The sequence below is a fragment of the Blennius ocellaris genome (genome assembly GCF_963422515.1).
Source record: "Blennius ocellaris genome assembly, chromosome: 2".
Lineage (NCBI taxonomy): Eukaryota > Metazoa > Chordata > Actinopteri > Blenniiformes > Blenniidae > Blennius > Blennius ocellaris.
The window spans coordinates 31,125,465-31,141,108 of NC_137651.1; the positions used below are offsets into that span (position 1 = coordinate 31,125,465).

The 15,644-nt window shown below is 42.8% G+C and overlaps 1 protein-coding gene across 1 annotated transcript in view; it reads left to right on the forward strand.

The window, feature by feature from the left end:
• robo2 (roundabout, axon guidance receptor, homolog 2) overlaps nucleotides 1-15,644 on the forward strand; it is a gene marked incomplete at its 3' end in the record, with an annotated part of 197,516 nt that overhangs the window by 137,797 nt on the left and 44,075 nt on the right. Inside the window, exons 22-27 of the mRNA XM_080511287.1 lie at nucleotides 626-898; nucleotides 1,866-1,991; nucleotides 7,593-7,752; nucleotides 9,285-9,548; nucleotides 11,166-11,380; nucleotides 15,340-15,522. Of these exons, the coding sequence (XP_080367413.1) occupies nucleotides 626-898; nucleotides 1,866-1,991; nucleotides 7,593-7,752; nucleotides 9,285-9,548; nucleotides 11,166-11,380; nucleotides 15,340-15,522 (1,221 nt within the window). The remainder of the gene's footprint in view (nucleotides 1-625; nucleotides 899-1,865; nucleotides 1,992-7,592; nucleotides 7,753-9,284; nucleotides 9,549-11,165; nucleotides 11,381-15,339; nucleotides 15,523-15,644) is intronic.

Genomic DNA, 15,644 nt, shown 5'->3' on the forward strand with positions numbered 1-15,644 from the left:
ATGCCCACACACGGAAGCACCAGTACGGTTCATGCATGTGCACAGAGTAAAGAAGGCAGAGAGATATCCAGTGAGCATGTGGAGAGCGAGTGAGAGCAGAGCTGAGCATTTCAACAACTGGTCAATCGGAAGATTTGTATGACAATATTACAATTACATTACTTTGTTCCAATTGTCATTAGAATAACAATGAATGCTTCCTGTGGAGAGTAAGTACAAGGCTGTTTAAGTCTTATATTCTGTTATGTCAATTTTCTCTTTAATCATGAATTGCTATAAAAGTCATATGTAGACATGTCATCCCAGACTGTAAATTAAATAAAATGAAAATTTTTGATAAGCAAATACGATCAACTGAATTCATGATTATGGTTTAATGTAGTCGGATCATGGTAATATGGCCATTGCTGGTAGTTTAGTGGTTCTTGATCCTCAGTTTGAGTGGGGTTAGGGACCATTCTGTGTAGAGTTTGCATGTTCTTCATTTGCATACCTGGCTTTGTGTGGGAAAGCAGGTCTCCCACGGTCCAAAAAACATGCATTGGAAGCAAATTGGTGTTTGCCCTGTGATGTGATGTGATGTGTGTCCAGTTGGTATATAACCCTCTTGTTTCCTTATTCCCAGATATTCCTACCGGACAGGGTGATAAAACAGGAACCATGCTGTCTGACGGAGCCATCTACAGCAGTATAGACTTCACCACAAAGGCCAACTACAACAGCCCTGGCCAAACCTCCCAGGCCACACCTTACGCCACCACACAGATCCTCCACTCCAGCAGTATCCATGAGCTGGCCGTGGACCTGCCTGAGGCTCAGTGGAAGGCCTCGCTCCAGGCCAAGCAGGAGATGGCCAGCCTGGGCTACTCCCTGCCCGACAAGAACTCCTGCAACAACAGTAAATAACAGCCAGTCTGTTAAATGTGGGAGGGTTACCTGGGTCTGTTTTTACAGTATGATAGTTTGTCATACACAGACACTTATTAGTGTGACTTTCAGACCAACGCTTCACTTGTTTTGAATGCGTAAACCAGTTCATGAGCCTGGATTGTGTATTATTAGTGGTGGGATCAAAGTACCTTTGATATGACAATTCCCACTGCAGGTTTCTATAATTATCATAGAAGAAATTGACGTAAAAAGAGTAGTTTTTACTCTAACACACATTAATTTACCCTGTAAGGTTGAATAAACATCCTTTCAAGGAGTAGTACAGTCAAGTGAACCATCGATGTTCCCTCTGATTTCCTATGGTGGTAACACTTTTCCTTCAGTCTCTGTGTAATTGGCAATCCAGCTTAGCTTAACTAATATTTAAAAAAAAAAAATCTAATTAATTACTGTGGATTGATTTGGGATTTTTTTTAAAGCCAAATGGATTTTTGTGCTTTACATGTAATGAATATTCCTCAGTTGTATTTTAATACATATTTATGGTTTTTGACTGTCTAAAACAGAGTAATTACAGTTTTTAAATTGTCCCTCTAATGCACTGGGCTAATTCTCCCTGGCTTTTTTGAAGAAGTATGCTCAAATGTGATTACACCCCTCAGAAGGGGGACAAATATTGAAATAAAATCTCTGCTGTTGAGGCATTAATTTCCTTTTAGGAAAATCCATTGCATATAATTAGTTCCATGTTATTCCCAAATCGATGACAAATCAAACCTGTCCAGCCGATGAATTGTCTGTCGCATTCTAATCAAGTAGTAAATGAATTGTTAAGTGAGTGCACCTCATCGAACGATTGAATCCTGCCTGGATCCTGCTTGCTTGGTGCTCTAACTGCATGCCTGCATGTGCTTGTGCTAACTGCCAATCACCTGATGCCACTGTGATTTTTGCCCTTTAACCTCCACTTGTAGCCCTCCTTTTCATCCCTGACTACCGATTGGCCGATGGATTGTCTAGTAGAATCCCACACAACCAATCACAAGATTTCAGCACCACCAGCTCTCACAACAGCTCAGAGCGAAGCGGCAGTCTCTCAGGTTGGTTTACGAGAATAAAGCAGACAGGGACGCGTTGCTCCTCCGCCCAACATCATGATTGACTGTTGTCTTAATTGCTTTATTGATCTGTTATTTGCATGTAAGACATCAAAACACATTTTATTAACACTTCCCCGCTCCCCTCACCAGAGCAGCTTTGCTCACTCGGCTCCCCTTTGCTTCTTTCTCTGGATGATCACGTACGAACGCTCGATTGTTCTTGTTTATGCTATACGTAGCACTGAGCACAACGGCTGCTACCGCATAAAACAGTGCTGTGATATCAGATAGGACACCGCCTACCAGAGCATGAAGAAATCCAATATTTAAGTCAGAATCAGTAAGTAGAACAGTGAGATAATTTCTTGACAGAATGTGGCTTCGAGGGCTGAAGCTGGGTTTCCTTGGGAAGGCTTTGTCTTTCACCGTGTGAGTGTGAGCAGACCGGCAAGAAAGAGAGGGAGAGAGAGAGCGAGCGAGAGGGCAGAGGGAGTCTTTCAGATAGAGTGGACTGTACACACACACACACACGCACACACACACACAGACAGACACCATTAGCGATGCTTGGCTGGGTAAAGTGGCAAAAATACCTCCCGTTTCCCCTCTTCTCCTAATGGTGGCCGGCTACACTAAAACCCATGTTCAGAGAATTACAATGTCATTTATAGGACACCACGGCAGCCCTCTGCCTCCCCTTCACTTTCCTCTTTTATCTAGTTACAAGCCACTGCCTTAACTGCTCTTTAATTCAATGCTGTGGCACACAGTGAGCTAGACGGAAGGATGTGAGGTGGCCATGCCTCACAGGCAGATTCTTCTTATAGATATGCAGATGACTCAAGACTGTGAGCTTTCATGTTTGGTGTTTTATAGTTTCATAAACAGAAACAGAGGAAAACATACATCCCTGCCTCACTGTGAACTGTTTGTCAAAATCAGAAAAGTTCTTAAAGGTGAACGAGGTGACCTGTTACCTTTGGAAACGGCAGTGGTTATTCAAACTTTTTATGTGGATTGATTGAATACAGAGCGTTTTACGGGTTCTCATAACCAGCTTTTATATCAATTTTTGGGACATAAAACACACCATTGTCTCTTCAGATACTCTTCAAAACACTGCCATTGATTTTCTTGTGTGGTTGATGCAGTTTCTAAATCACCCGGACACAAATCTTTGCATTTTATTCAACAAGTGACAAAACAGTAAAAATAATCCAAATATTTGGAAAGGATGTGTTTGTATTATATTTGCAGTTCAATATTCAGCAACAGTCACCTGATAGTCTATCCTCATAGGAAGTATTATGAAGATAAAAAATTAAATAAAAACCTTGAAAATGACTTTCTTTTATGCCTGGATTGATTATAAAGTATGATGTGGAGATCACAGGCCTTGGCTTCAGTGAGAGTCCTACACCTGAATCCAATAGACAAACTGTGAAATGAGCTTGAATGAACCATGCAGTCCAGAATCCCAGAATATGGCTGAGCTTGAAGCCATTTCTCCAAAAACAGATAATCTTCTCTCCCTGAAAGATGTGCAGTTCTGATCAGCGGCTCACTCGTTCTTATTGCTGCCAAACGAGGTTCAACCACTTATTAAATCCAGAGTTCACCATTTTTCCCCTGCAGCACTGTAAATATTTAATGATTGCTTTTCAACAAAAACATGAAACATTAGATCTGTTTTGGAGTATAAGGTGAGGGACATTTTTATTTTTGTTATATTATGACTTTAATACAGGTTATATCCAATGTCTCACTAGCTGATGAAGAAAAAAAGGAAATAGAATAATGCTCACAAACCTTTTTATGGCATTGTAATTAGTAAAGGTATTTCTGGACCTTTCCAATGTCTATCATTTGGATGATGGACGGGTTCTCTAAATCCTCAGAGTGAGCTAAAGATGCTCTACATTTATAAACAATTACATCATGGTTGTAATTCAATGCAGGAATTCAAATTCAAAAGGAATCCTTTTATAAAAGTCCTCCACAGAATACAGTCACACAGATGTTTGAATGTAGGAGGCTTGGAGAGCGATTTCAAGGAAAAGGCACAGCATTGCAACAGTGATCAGAGAAAATAAATTGAATAAAGGCTAAGATTAAAATGCATAGATAGCTTGATTGTGCTATGAACGTGTAAAATGATTCAAGTGTATGCCCTGCGTAGTGCATCTTGCGTCAGTGGAATGAATGTGAATGAGCCCGGGCTTTGATTCAGACTTCAACCAGAGTAAAGTCAGGATTTGAAGGGTTAGGAGGCGTGGAAGTTTTAGTGCTTTGCTCTTCCCTCTCAGGAGATGGAAAGAATAATGAATGTCAGGTCTGAAGGAGGAGGCCGGGATGAAAAGGAACAGAAATAGAGCAGCTTTCATGACAGCATGGATCTCCACTGGGGACTCGAAGCTGCTCATTAAAACCTCTTTTAGTGTAGGGGAGAAGAAGCAACTGTTTTCTGAGACCCCCACACTCTCAACCAGCCTGTGAGAGAAGCTACAGATTCTGTGATCAAGCTGGGAAAATGGTTTTCTGTGACCTGTGGTGCCCCGGAGCTCTCTGTACATCTCGAGTCCCACCTCATTATTTCACATGGTCATACAATTTTTTTTTTCTTAACTCAGCTAAAAATGAAAGCTTTGGCTTATATATTTGACCACTCATAAGTTATATCTGGCTGGTGTCGTCTTTCGAGACTATGTTCTGTGGCTTTCCCCCCTCAGTACTGAAGCACCCAATGAAAACACGGCAAACTCGAGGCTATGTGGCCCTGCAGTTATAGGCTGGGAGTGCCCAAACCTTGGGCATAAATACCCAGAGCTCAATCTATTTTTAGCATCCGTTCCCCTTTGAAGAGAGGCCCAGTTTTGTTGGAGGAGATGAGTTCGCTGTGTAATTCCTGTATAGCTGGAAGCCACAGCCTCTCTCTATATTTTTCATATTTGGGTTGAGCTGTTGCAATTCCAGTGCCAGGCCATCTTTCCCTAGAAGAGGCTCATTTACAATATTGATGGCTGGTCTTGTGTAGAGGGACTAAGGATGATTGAACAATCGCGTCAACTCACCATTTATTGGTAAAAGTCAAGTGTCGCCCAGAGGTGCGATTAGAAAACCCAATTACTTTCAGACTATACTTACACTCTGCTGCTGCCTGCCTTGGGCTTACAGTTGTTTCTTTTATTACTTCCATTCTTTATTAATCTTATTCTGACACCTCTCCTATCTCCTCATGCCAGAATTCTTTCTAATGTGCCTTGATCTCCACCATGTCCATCCTTGATATGCTTTGTTTTTCATTCTTTAAATAGCAAGATAATCAGACTTTCTTGTAACTCATACTAAGTGTCCAGTATTTCTGACTCCTTCATCATCTGACTGCAACAATAATTCTTTGGTAAATTCCTTTTGCTGATCTGTATTTATGGTTGCGTTAGAACAGGAGATGTTACACTTAACTTGACGCCATATTGGCGATTACAGGTTGTTGGCAGCATTGTGTGCAGGATGACTCACTACTTCCCGTCATATGCACAACCTAGGAAACATCACGTAAAGTGGAATATATACGACATTAACTAGATTGGGATTTTGCAACGTAGAGATTGTTATTAATTCTGCATGTAAGGATAGAGTCAAGCACAATGTATTTATTCACCATATAAAAAATTATATTAGCTTATATTTGCAGGCTTATAATTTAATGTACCAGATATTCTTTGTATGTGTGAGCATCAGAAAAATGTATGAATACAGTATTGAATTATTGAGGTGCAGAGGCATTCAAAGTGCTTTGCAACAGCATTAAATGATCAATTAAACTCAGTCATTGAAGATAAAAAGCAGAGCAATAAATACTTAAGAACCTTATTTTAAAAGAAAACAACTTTAAACCACCAACAACAGACATTTCTAAATCATCATAACACGACTTGTTTACATCAGTGGGGTGCTGCTTTCAACACGAGTGTTTAAAGTCCTGGTTTGAATAAGCTGGAAATATCATCGCACCGCAGATGTTCATGAAGTCTGTTCCAGTGTTGGCCTGCAAAATAAACCAAAGGTTTCTTTAAGGTGCTTGGTCTTAATTCTAATGAAGTAGATGGTTCAAATAGATTTCACTTTCAGAAAACACGGACATATTTGCAGTAAAATGGATTTAAACTAATGTCAGTGGCTGTTCATTATGCAATTCCTAATTGCTTTAATTGACAAACTATTGATGGTTTGTCCGTAACCAATTAATCATTATTGACACATTACAGTGAATGCACAGTCTGGAGTATCTCAGGTCTACCTGTTTTAATTAAATTTGAGAATTAACAAAGTTAAGATTGCATTTGAACAAGCAATAAGGTGATTGATTAGAGCGGCAAACTGGAGGCATCAGTTTCCAAAAAGGAGAAAACACCTCATGGGAACCAAGAAAAGAGGACACAAACGCAAGAAGTGACAAATGAAAAAAACCCTGCAAATTCAGCTGTAGTAAACACAAACCATATGTACAAACCAAACAGGCATGACATGTGGAGGAACATACATACAGTATATACAGGCCTACCTAGCCATTACTTTGTATTAGAAAATCCTGAAACAACAGAAAGTTTTTATAATTACTTTGTGAAAATGTGATTTTCAGGTTGAAACTCGATGTCATTTGTGTTAATTTTGTGAGTTTCACTCAAACTGAGAGAGTTGGTCGGCCTGCTGCATTTGCATTTTGAAATACTGTTCGTTTTGCTGTGCTTTGTCCAGTCTGCAGTCCTAATGAGATGATGTTTAGTATCGTGTGGTTTAATGCCGAGTATTTATTCTCCCTCAGCGTGTCCTGGTCTGCACACACATCAGTGTACATAAGTCAACTTAAAAACAAATCTGTGCCTGGAGTCAGATGTCTTTCAAAGAAATAAAAGGTTCCTTCCACAGTGACCAAATCATATAAAACTCAGTATTGACCTGGCTGGCAGATTTATAAAGACGGATAGGACAGGGTGTTGGAGGGATATGAGTGGAAATGGATGGGGTTAGTGACTCTCCGGTGTAATAAAAGAAATGAAAGTAGTAATAGACTCAGTGAATTCCATTAGGGACACACTGACACTACACAAGCCATTCATTATGATGATGCCGTGAAGTGAGATATTTCACTGTGGAACCCGAAGCCCGGTGTGAAAGACGACACTGAGCGATAGGTGGAGCACAAAGGTCTGCCTGAGCCTCGTTTACCTCCGTTCTCCTCTGTTTCTATGGAGATTTGAGGCTTTTCAGCCAATCAATCAATAGAAACATGCTTTTTATCTGACAACCTTGAGATTTTCTATGTAAGCACCGACAGCCAGGATCCTTTTGAAACCTCGTGTTTGGAAGTGTATATGACTTTCTAAAGCTGTGTTGAGACGGCGTCCAAATGGATTTGTAATCCAAGTAACATGTTTGGGACTATATTTTCTTTCAAGTATACATTTGTCACCCTGGGAAAAAAAGCAACCACTGCAGTTTGCAATGCTCTCCCACTTGTGTATTTGTTTTTAATAGATTTGTGTGCACAATCTAATTTTCAGGGACCATTTCATTGAAATGCATTATCTCCTTTTGCAGGTGGAAAGGGAGGAAAGAAGAAGAAAACTAAGGCGGGCTCTAAACCTACTAAAGCCAATGGGTCCAATTGGGCCAATGTCCCCCTGCCCCCTCCCCCTGTGCACCCCCTCCCCGGTACAGAGATGGACCATTATCCCAATGAGCACCATGAAGGAGGAGGGTACGTCTCCGAATGCTTTAACGCGAATGAATGCGCCCATTCGCTAATGCCTGCACCTGTAGCAAGAGAAAAGCTTTGCAATACACTCCAATATTCACTTGAGTTTGCTGTCGGTGCGTTTCCTCCTCTGGCAACCGAAAAACATGGAGGATCCAGTGTGTTGTTGTTGGAACGAATGAAATGCAGCTTGCCAACGTGAGCAACATCACACATTTCTGTGCGTAATAACAAGGTTCGGCCTTGGTTTCTCAGCAGCTAATTACTGAACTACTGTACATCTGCAGTGAAGCGATAGATCAATGTGTGTATAACTCTGTGCAGACAGACACAGACACACACTCAGACTTGCACACGAACTCTTATACAGATGGGTGCAGATCAAACTCCCTGCTGATCCTGTCTTCAGTCTTTGGAATGATTTCATGACTGGAAAATAAATGGTAAAAAAACCATGTTTGACAGTCTGCTGCTGCTCGTGAAGCCGTACAGATGCTTCTGGATTGATCTGTTTGAGTTTCACAGTGGATATAATCCACATACTGTTGTTTTATGAAGAGAAATGTTAAAGAAATGAAGTGAAGCAGAGATCTGTCTGTTTTTGTATTTTAAATTTAGTCTGAGCAGAGATCTGTGTAGACATAAGTTCAGTTTCTCCTGATAAGATCAGCTGCTTTACTTGAAAAGTGAAAACAGACGCTTAAGTGATTGTGAGTGTCTCTCTTTGGTCCGCTAGGTGCGACGTCCTCGTCCTCTCATTTCCAGTCTGTGAGAGTCATCTGCTTTAATAGGCTATCTGGCAAATGAACAGTCCTGTGACTGTAAATTTGAGGCTGCTCTTAATGGCAGCAGATTAAAACAGTTATGTCCTATGGAGTGTGCACTGACAAATTTCTTTAATGAACATTTTCTTTATGGCCAGTATTATTTCAGCATGTATAAGCACAGTGTTGAGTAAGTGAAGCCTGACAGCCGCTGTAATTTCACTCCAGACTGTCATAAAACAAATTCTTGTGAAACTTTGACAAGGTCACAAAGATCTGTGTTATTTTCTAAATCTTTTCCCAAAAATACAATTGAGTTTGTGTCCGTCGCCAATCATTTTGAATGTGTACATTCCCATCTACTGAAGATCTGTAGATAAGCAGATGCTTCATTGTCCACAGGCTGGCTAAATATGTGGTTTATTTATCATTTTTGGGTTGTCGAGACATAAATTCTTTCGTTATCAATTATTTATATCTGTCCACAGTGGATCTGAAAACCTTTAGCCACTCTGATAGTCTGATGCGATTATTAAAAAATGATCATGAATTTAAAAGTAAACTATTGTATAAAAAGTGTATAAATAGGATTGAATGCTTTTGACATAAGCTTGATTAAATGAACATGTATTGGGGTGGACAACTATTTTTGCAAGTGCTTTTTGCTTGCAGGTATAGTGATAGTGATAATGAAAATCAATAACAACTGAACAGTACAATTTCACAAAGTTGTCCAGATGTTTGTTGAGTAAACGCACGTTGTGTCCTCAGGTATGAGAGTGACGGCTGGGGCCCGCCCATGCCTGTGCAGACCTATCTCCACCAGGGCATGGAGGACGAGCTGGAGGAGGAGGAGGAGCGAGTTCCCACCCCGCCCATCCGAGGCGTGGCCTCCTCGCCGGCCGCGGTGTCTTTTGGACAACAGTCCACCGCCACGCTCACGCCGTCTCCTCGGGATGAGATGCAGCCGATGCTCCAGGCCCACCTGGACGAGCTGACCAGAGCGTACCAACTGGACATGGCAAAACAGACATGGTACTACACACTCCCTCCAGGAGCAGTGTGAACAATATGACATTTCAAATCAGATTAATCACAGGATTGCTGTGGATTCATTTCAATCAACCATAAAAACATTCATTTTAATCTGTAGTAGTCGCGCTTCATTTTGCATGAGCAAACCAACTGAAGAAGGAAGGGAATGTATGTGTGAACTTAACATGTTTATTAAATTCCTTTGTTATGTTAACAAAAAAATCATCTCTCTTTTTCAAATCAAACACTCGTACACATTAACGTTTCAGTTATCCCTGCTTCTGCAGCTATTAACTTGTTGACATTGTCCAAGAGGACTGACAGCTCGGTCACAGACTTTCTGTCTTTTATTATCAAAACATTTCAGCAAAAAGTCTTTCTGAAAACATTTGAGATGGAAAAATAAGCCTTTTACAAAAGTTTTGCGATGCATCTGACCTTCACTCCACTTGGTTTGCAGAAATTCGTCAGGATTCTGCTTTATGCAAATGAGCCACACGCAGCTTGAAATGCATCGCATCGCACCGAGCATGCACCGCGGTGCGTTTCATATAACGAACAGGATGCAGGGACTTTTTAGCAGATTAATCATGATAGATTCATCTGCGTACATTTTGACACTCCTGTTTAAAATTAGTCTGTCTATCTATCTATCTATCTATCTATCTATCTATCTATCTATCTATCTATCTATCTATCTATCTGTCTATCTATCTATCTATCTATCTATCTATCTATCTATCTATCTATCTCTGCTGGCAGATATATCGTTACTATGGCTAATATATGCATTGTTGTGGTTTTAAACTGCTTACTGTACATTCTGTTGCTGTTTATTGCCGCTGGAATTTATTGTGGTCCTGCTACATTCCTCATGTCAACTGTGTGTGCAGCAGAGATAAACCCATTAATCATTTCATTTTAATGGGCCCATGCTACCACTTAGGCGACGACTGTATTTTGCTCACTCTAAGAGACACAATTTCTTACCCACGGTTGTTTACTCCCCCTACACCAATACAGCACATCCTATTGTTGTTGTGCTCATGCAAGTCAGATGAAGGCCATGCTTCATTCTGTCAGCGGCGCGCGGAGAATGAGAGAGTGGCGTTCATTCATAACAGTGAAGTGGTGGTGGTAGGGGGGGCAGGGAAACCTTGTCAGGAAGAAGATGTCATGTTACCCAGTAATGACTATGTTGGTTAGAGAGCATCTCTGACAACACCAGAGGGCCAGTAATTACAACCAATTCCCACTGCAAACCGCGTCAAAGACTTTGTACTCCCCTAACAAACGCGGCTGTCAGCAGAGCACATTGCCACTGAGGTGACAGCCATGTGTCGACAGGCCCGGAGAGTGTGCCTTTGTATCATCCACGGCAGCAATTAGCAGGTCATTGTGTTAGCATATGAGCAGCAGTGTAGAATTAGTGGAGATGTCCAAATTTATTCAGCATTTCATACAGTGCTGGTTTCTAAAGTCAGCCACACTGTCCTTGTTTCTCACCATCTTCCACATGGAAAGAAAACTGTATTATCCCTCATTTCTACATGTTTCTCATTGCCCCCACATTCTCTGATAACAAGCGCCAAAGTGTCTTTGTTTGTTTTCCTCCAGGCACATGCAGGGAGGCTCTCTTCCTCCCCAGGCTCCGGCTCCTCCAGTGGGCTACGTGTCCAGCACAATGGTTTCTGACCTGGAGACTGACCTGCCTGATGATGATGAGGAGGAGGAGGAAGAGGATGAGGATGAGGGCTATGGAGCCAGGCATCCTCGTGGTATTGAGCACACACCAGGGTCCAGCATGGACAACCTGGACAGCTCTTTAACAGGTGAGGGCGTATGTTGTTTGTTCACTGTGCTGTTTTCTATTTAAATACTCAGTACTTTTGCTGTGCTCATTAGGAATGAGTAAAATGTGCTCAAATAACGATCGGTCTTACAACTTGTTGTACACTAAACAAATTGCTACTCCTGACATGTTCGGGGAAAGCTCTGTATTAATTCTCATGTGAACATGCTTACTGAGTGTCCCTCAGGTTTCTTCAACCACTTTTGGCAGACTCTGGGGAATTAAAATCATCATTTCCCCAAAAAGAGATAAGAAAGTCCATGAATTTTAAACAGGATAGTGAGAGGGAAATTAAGAAGAGCGGGGAGCAGGCTGTGATTTAACTCACACACAGCTCTGGAGCGGGCACCATACGTATCTTCCCAAGGAGATTTGAAATAAATTTCACGTGCATCGTTCCCTATTCCAGACCAGAGGCACCATTTCCATTTTTACAACTCACTGAAAACTTTTACAGCCGTCTGTCGGGGGAGGGGGGGGGGGGGGGGGGCATTTGAAGGGCATGCCATTGCAGCAGCGGGGCTGAAATCCTGCTGCCATAACTGACCAGGCTTCACTGCCCGTCTGCGATCTGGAGGGCAAAAGTGAGCCAATGTTTATCAAAACACTGTGGCACTTGGGCTGATTTGTACTAAAAAAAAAAAAGGGGGGGGGGGGGGGGGGACAGGACTGTTCCCAGGTGGCCTTGCATATCTGGAAAAAAAAAAAAATACAACCTGCACTAAGATATTTATTGGTGGAAAGAAGCAGCCGATATGGTGCGTATAGGAGGAGCGGAGCCAGCTGACGGAGGAAGCTGGGGAATCACTGACGGTGGTGCTCTCTGGTCTTCGCTGTCAGTGGCTGCTTTAAAGAGCAGTTTTCCGTGGGATGATGGAACAGTGGTTTTGGTCGTGCTGACACATGCTCCTGCTGATGTATTTAGAGGAATATAAAGCAGCAACTGGGCCCTAATCGGCCGCATCTCTCCTCCACTGTATTACTCTGAAGACAGCACTATTTCTTTTTATCTCTCTGCAAGTCTGCCTCTCACCCCCGTCCTCTGACAACACAGACATGGTCCCGGCTCTGGGGCTCGCGGGAGAAACGGAGGGAAGATAGGAGAAGAAACAGCACAGATTTATTGTGGCCACCATTTTGAGGCTGTACAAAATGTGGGAGGGTAGGAGTGGGATCCCTGTCAAATGTCACTTGATAGATATGTCACTGTTTTAATAATATGGAAATCGGTGTGTTTTCGTAATGTTACACTAAAGGCCTGTAAATCAAACGTTTTCCCTGATGCACCAGAAAATAAAGCGGCAATCGTTTCCTGAGGGCCCATTTCTCGGCAGCAGATTGTCTGCAAAGCTTTTCAACTCTCTGTTCTTTCCTCTGACTCATTACGACATGTTTCTAGCTGATAAACATAAGTCCTCATGTTGTGCTGGGTATTGCAGAGACATTTCTTGCTTGAGCCAGCGAGATGAAGCTAACGCATAGGTATTACTTGGTATTACTCGGCTTTGTACAGCATAGGTCGTGCAAAGCTGAAATATGGTACCAGGGAGTCGGCTACACCTACAACAAGATGAAAGCTTGGCAGTTCTGGGCGATTACTCTCCCATAAAGCTTCGCCAGGTTTCCATGAAGCGGGGTCACGCCTTCCAAAGACAGGTAGTGGCGCCCACTCGTCAGGGAGAATGATTTTCACACTTAACGACATGCAGATTAGGGTTTCCGTCAGTGTAAATCTCTTTTAGTGGCATAAGGGACCAGGCCTGTTTATTACTGCCCCCCAACCGCTGCAACGTTTACTCCTTCAGCCCGCAGAGCACGCTAGGTTTCTTAGAAAATACGGCTCGGCCCATTGCTGTGGATCAAGACACAATAAAATGACAAATCCATAGTGCAAACTGGGGTCTGGTGCCATGGAGAGAAATTATATTTCTAGGGCAGAGCGAAGAGTAGATTGAATTTTTTTTTATCAAATTATGTTCCAATGATCACAGTTTGATTGGACTGATGTTGCTAGAATAGAAGTGCTCCAGAGGTTCAGTAGTAGAAAGTGGCAGTTTAGAGCAGCTGAGAAGTCATTCTGTGATGTGATTTGCTGAGGCAGTGTTCCTTCGCTGAGCCGGAGGACTTGGAAGCTTCAATGCTTTGGCTGGCACTGCCTATACTTCATTATCTACTCTATTCTTTGTGGGAGGATTGGACCCAGTGGAATTGCTGTCTTTCTTTCTTAGTGAAAAACTCTTAGAAAAGAATTTCAAAGAAAATAGTGAGGAAAGATGGAGGGCCAGAAGTAGTTACTGCCTTGGATTTCGGTTGGCCCTGTGAAAATAGGTTGTATAAAAGAGGGGTGGGGGTGGGTGGGGGCGTCGGCCACCTTATGCAAGCTTACATTTTATAGAAGTTTCCATTAATCTGGAGAATTTCCCTGAAACTGGACAGGAAGGCTGGTATTGGAGGTGGAATTGCCGAAGTCACATCAAGTGATCGAGTAACGACCACATCGTGAGACGATGGAGACGAGACCTACAGATGAGAGAGTCAGAAAACTCCAACGGGGATTTCCCAGCGTGCATGGATAAAATCGGCCACCCATATTACCACATTTTATGTCCAGTTTTAAAATGTGCTGTGGTGTGTTGCGGAGGGGAGCGCCGTCTGAGAGTGTAAATTATGCACGTGATATTTTCATCTGAATCTCAATCTGCTGTCTCCAGCCATCCTGGCCACGGCCGTGCCACCTTCTGAACCGGACTGACCTTTCAATAAATCCTGCTGCTAACTTTTAGTCCCCGTCACTCTCCCTGCGACCTTCACCCTCGCTTCTCCCTGTAACTCTGTTCGTCCGGTCTGTTCAGTGGCGTCGCTCAGTGTGACGAAGGGATCGAGTGTGTGAGCTGAGCACTTGGGCCGGTGCCACTTTTAGCAAAGTCTGCCAAACCAGTCCCACTGAAAGCTGTCACATTAGCCGACTGTTCTCTGCGTTTTTACGTGCCAAAGTGGCATATTTTTATTGGCAGCCTGTTGGCTATATATTTAAAGTTCTGGCCTAGCTGTTTATGTGAAGGGAAGAAATCCCGCAACATAAAAGAAAGACACCAGCTCATAAACCAAAACACTAAACAAATCTTTCCTGTGCGTGTCCTTTGGATCTGTGAAATTATCAATAAAAAGCACATCAGACAGAATATCGATCAGTTATCTGGAAGCAACATACTCAGAAGTTTTCTTTCTTTTCTTGAAGTTATTACACCTTTTCAACACTGGTAGCTGCACATTTTTAAACAGAAGTAAAAAAAAAAAAACAACCAGTGTGTGCATAGCGCCAGGTGTCGGATTGAATCGGCTGCTTTGTGGGCGTCACCTGAGGCTCTTCTGTCGCTAACTCTGCTCCACACGGCTGCGCTCATTGTTCTTTCTCAAAAGAAGAGCAAAATCAGTTGATGACAGTCCTGCTGTTCCACTGTGTGTGTGTGTGTGTGTGTGTGTGTGTGTGTGTGTGTGTGTGTGTGTGTGTGTGTGTGTGTGTGTGTGTGTGTGTGTGTGTGTGTGTGTGTGTGTGTGTGTGTGTGTGTGTGTGTGTGTGTGTGTGTGTGTGTGTGTGTGTGTGTGTGTGTGTGTGCGTGTGCGTGTGTGTGGTTTTTCTTATATGTATGCAATCGATGTTTGTACAAGATGACAGAGGACAAGCCACAACTGAATGACTGCAGGAACAGAAATGCCCTGGGGCAAATACAAAGTCAATTAAGTGTAGGACTTCAATATTTCCCCTTATTTGTGTGTACGTGTTAGATCACTCCATACTTGTATCCACCTTAGTGCAGAATAAAAGAACAGACGCTGAGAACATCTCATCGTATATTCAGGAAGGTGGTGGCCACGGAGCTTGACAGACACACACACACACACACACACACACTCTCTGAAAGCTGCGGTGTTCCACAGGGTCCATGGTGAACGGTTGGGGCTCAGCCTCGGAAGATGACCGTAATTTCTCCAGCCACAGGTCCAGTCTGGGCAGTTCGTCCGACGGCTCCATCTTTACCCACTGCAGCTTTGCTCAGGCCCTCGTGGCCGCGGCAGACAAGGCGGGCTACCGCCTGGAGGGTACCAGCCTCAGCAAGAGAGGTTGGTGTGGGGGGACAGATTCCCTCTGATGGACTGGAGCTACTCCTACCACTACTGATTTCTTCCTTCTGATTGTTCCTCCTGATACCTCTTTGGTCAAGCTTCACTTTGTCTGGACGGGG